Source organism: Triticum aestivum, unplaced genomic scaffold, assembly GCF_018294505.1.
Source record: "Triticum aestivum cultivar Chinese Spring unplaced genomic scaffold, IWGSC CS RefSeq v2.1 scaffold5942, whole genome shotgun sequence".
In the NCBI taxonomy this organism is placed as follows: Eukaryota; Viridiplantae; Streptophyta; class Magnoliopsida; order Poales; family Poaceae; genus Triticum; species Triticum aestivum.
In genome coordinates, this window is record NW_025231642.1 from 9,324 (window position 1) to 11,000 (window position 1,677).

At 39.4% G+C, this 1,677-nt stretch overlaps 1 protein-coding gene across 1 annotated transcript; it reads right to left on the reverse strand.

The window, feature by feature from the left end:
* Positions 1 to 12: 12 nt before the first annotated feature.
* LOC123175842 (esterase PIR7B) lies at positions 13 to 1,671 on the reverse strand. Its single transcript, XM_044590345.1, has 3 exons — positions 1,527 to 1,671; positions 587 to 724; positions 13 to 421 (listed from the first exon to the last, which is right to left on the reverse strand). Exons 1-3 carry the CDS (start codon positions 1,617 to 1,619, stop codon positions 128 to 130), a joined length of 525 nt encoding a protein of 174 aa, XP_044446280.1. The 5' UTR covers positions 1,620 to 1,671; the 3' UTR covers positions 13 to 127.
* Between the last annotated feature and the right edge of the window lie 6 nt (positions 1,672 to 1,677).

The window sequence follows — 1,677 nt, forward strand, 5'->3', positions numbered from 1 at the left end:
AAATATTTAGGATGAAGGTAATACTACTTAATTTCCATTGATTTAATAGTATCACTGAACATATTTATTTTTAGATGAAAATCAAGTACACACCTACATTGATTTCCAGGGATATATATCGTACAATTTAGCAAGTATTTAAGCTGTCGGCGATCTTGACCAGAGCATCACAGAGCTCCCTAGGCCTCGAGCTCATGATGGCGTGGTCAGCTCCCGCGATCTCCTCGGCCTCCGTGCCGGGGCTCAACAACACCATCCAACGCTGCATCTCCTCGGTGCTGGAGCCATCAGCCTTTGCTACCACATATACCTTCTTCACCGACCCGTAGTTGGTATCGGTGAGCAGGCTTGCATCCTTCATCACCGGATCCTCCATGAACAGGTTTCCCGGTCTCACCAACATTTTTGCCAGGGCCAAATCCTGCATCAACATTGTGAATTGAATCACATAATGGGTCTACTGAAAGTGGATAAGGCGAAGAGTTAATTGACTTAGTATATTTATTTTTGCGAATATTTGGAGAATCATGTCGTTTAGATTAGTTCATTATGGGAGACCAATATGATGTTAAGTCGTGTTGTCCACCTCAGGTGAACTTTGCTGGTAGTTCTTGCGTGCTAAGAAGTTTGGGCCCATTATCATTGCAACCCCTGCACCGTGGTTGTTATTGATTGGCAGCATCTTGCAGTCCATGAGTCCTTCCGATGATGTCCTTCGCATGAACTAATTGCATCAACACAAGATAAGTTAAAAATTAGCATTAATATTGGAGTTATAGAGTCGGAGACCAACCTTTTATATTCCAACAAAAAATTGGTTCATATAACCTCCTACAAACATTTATAATTTGATTACCTATAAAGTTTATTAGTACTCATTCCGTTCTAAATTAGTTGTCTTAGATTTGTCTACATACATATGTATCTCAACATATTTAGATACGATTTGTGTAGATACAGATGTATCTCAACATATTTAGATACATCTGTATCTAGACAAATCTAAAATAACTAAAAAAAATTGAACACTGAAATAACTAATTGGGGATGGATCGGTACTATTAGATACTTAAAAAAACATGTACATATTCATTTTGGAATACACTCCCTCCATTTCATATTATTTTTCTTAAATTTTTCTACATACGGTTGTATATAGACACGTTTTAGTGTTAGATATATCCATATCTAGAATTATGTAAGACAACTAATTTACGGAGGTAATATTTTCGTAGTGTTGTAATTTTATTTACTATTATATAATATACACATGTTACAACAGAAACTTGTTGTTAAAGTTACATTGGAAACATATCAAATTTTGTATATATTCGACTAAGACGAGCTTCCCGGCCTCACCAACATACGGGACTTGTACATACAGTGGATATCTTGGTCAACACTCAACAGAGATTTACCCGCAAAAAAAAAACCACTCAACACAGATTCTTTCGCAAATAGAAAAGAAGAAGAGAAAAACACTCAACAGAGAATAAGAAAAAGAAAACCATAAACAATTGACATACCTCCTCGGTGGTGACGCCCATGTGCTTGCCAACGCACGGCATCCCGGCGGCTGCGAACACGGCGGCGGCGACCTTGCCGGGGAACCTCTCCATGGCTAGCGCCAAGCTGAGCCCGCCGTGGCTGTGCCCGACCAGAATCAGCCTCTCGCCG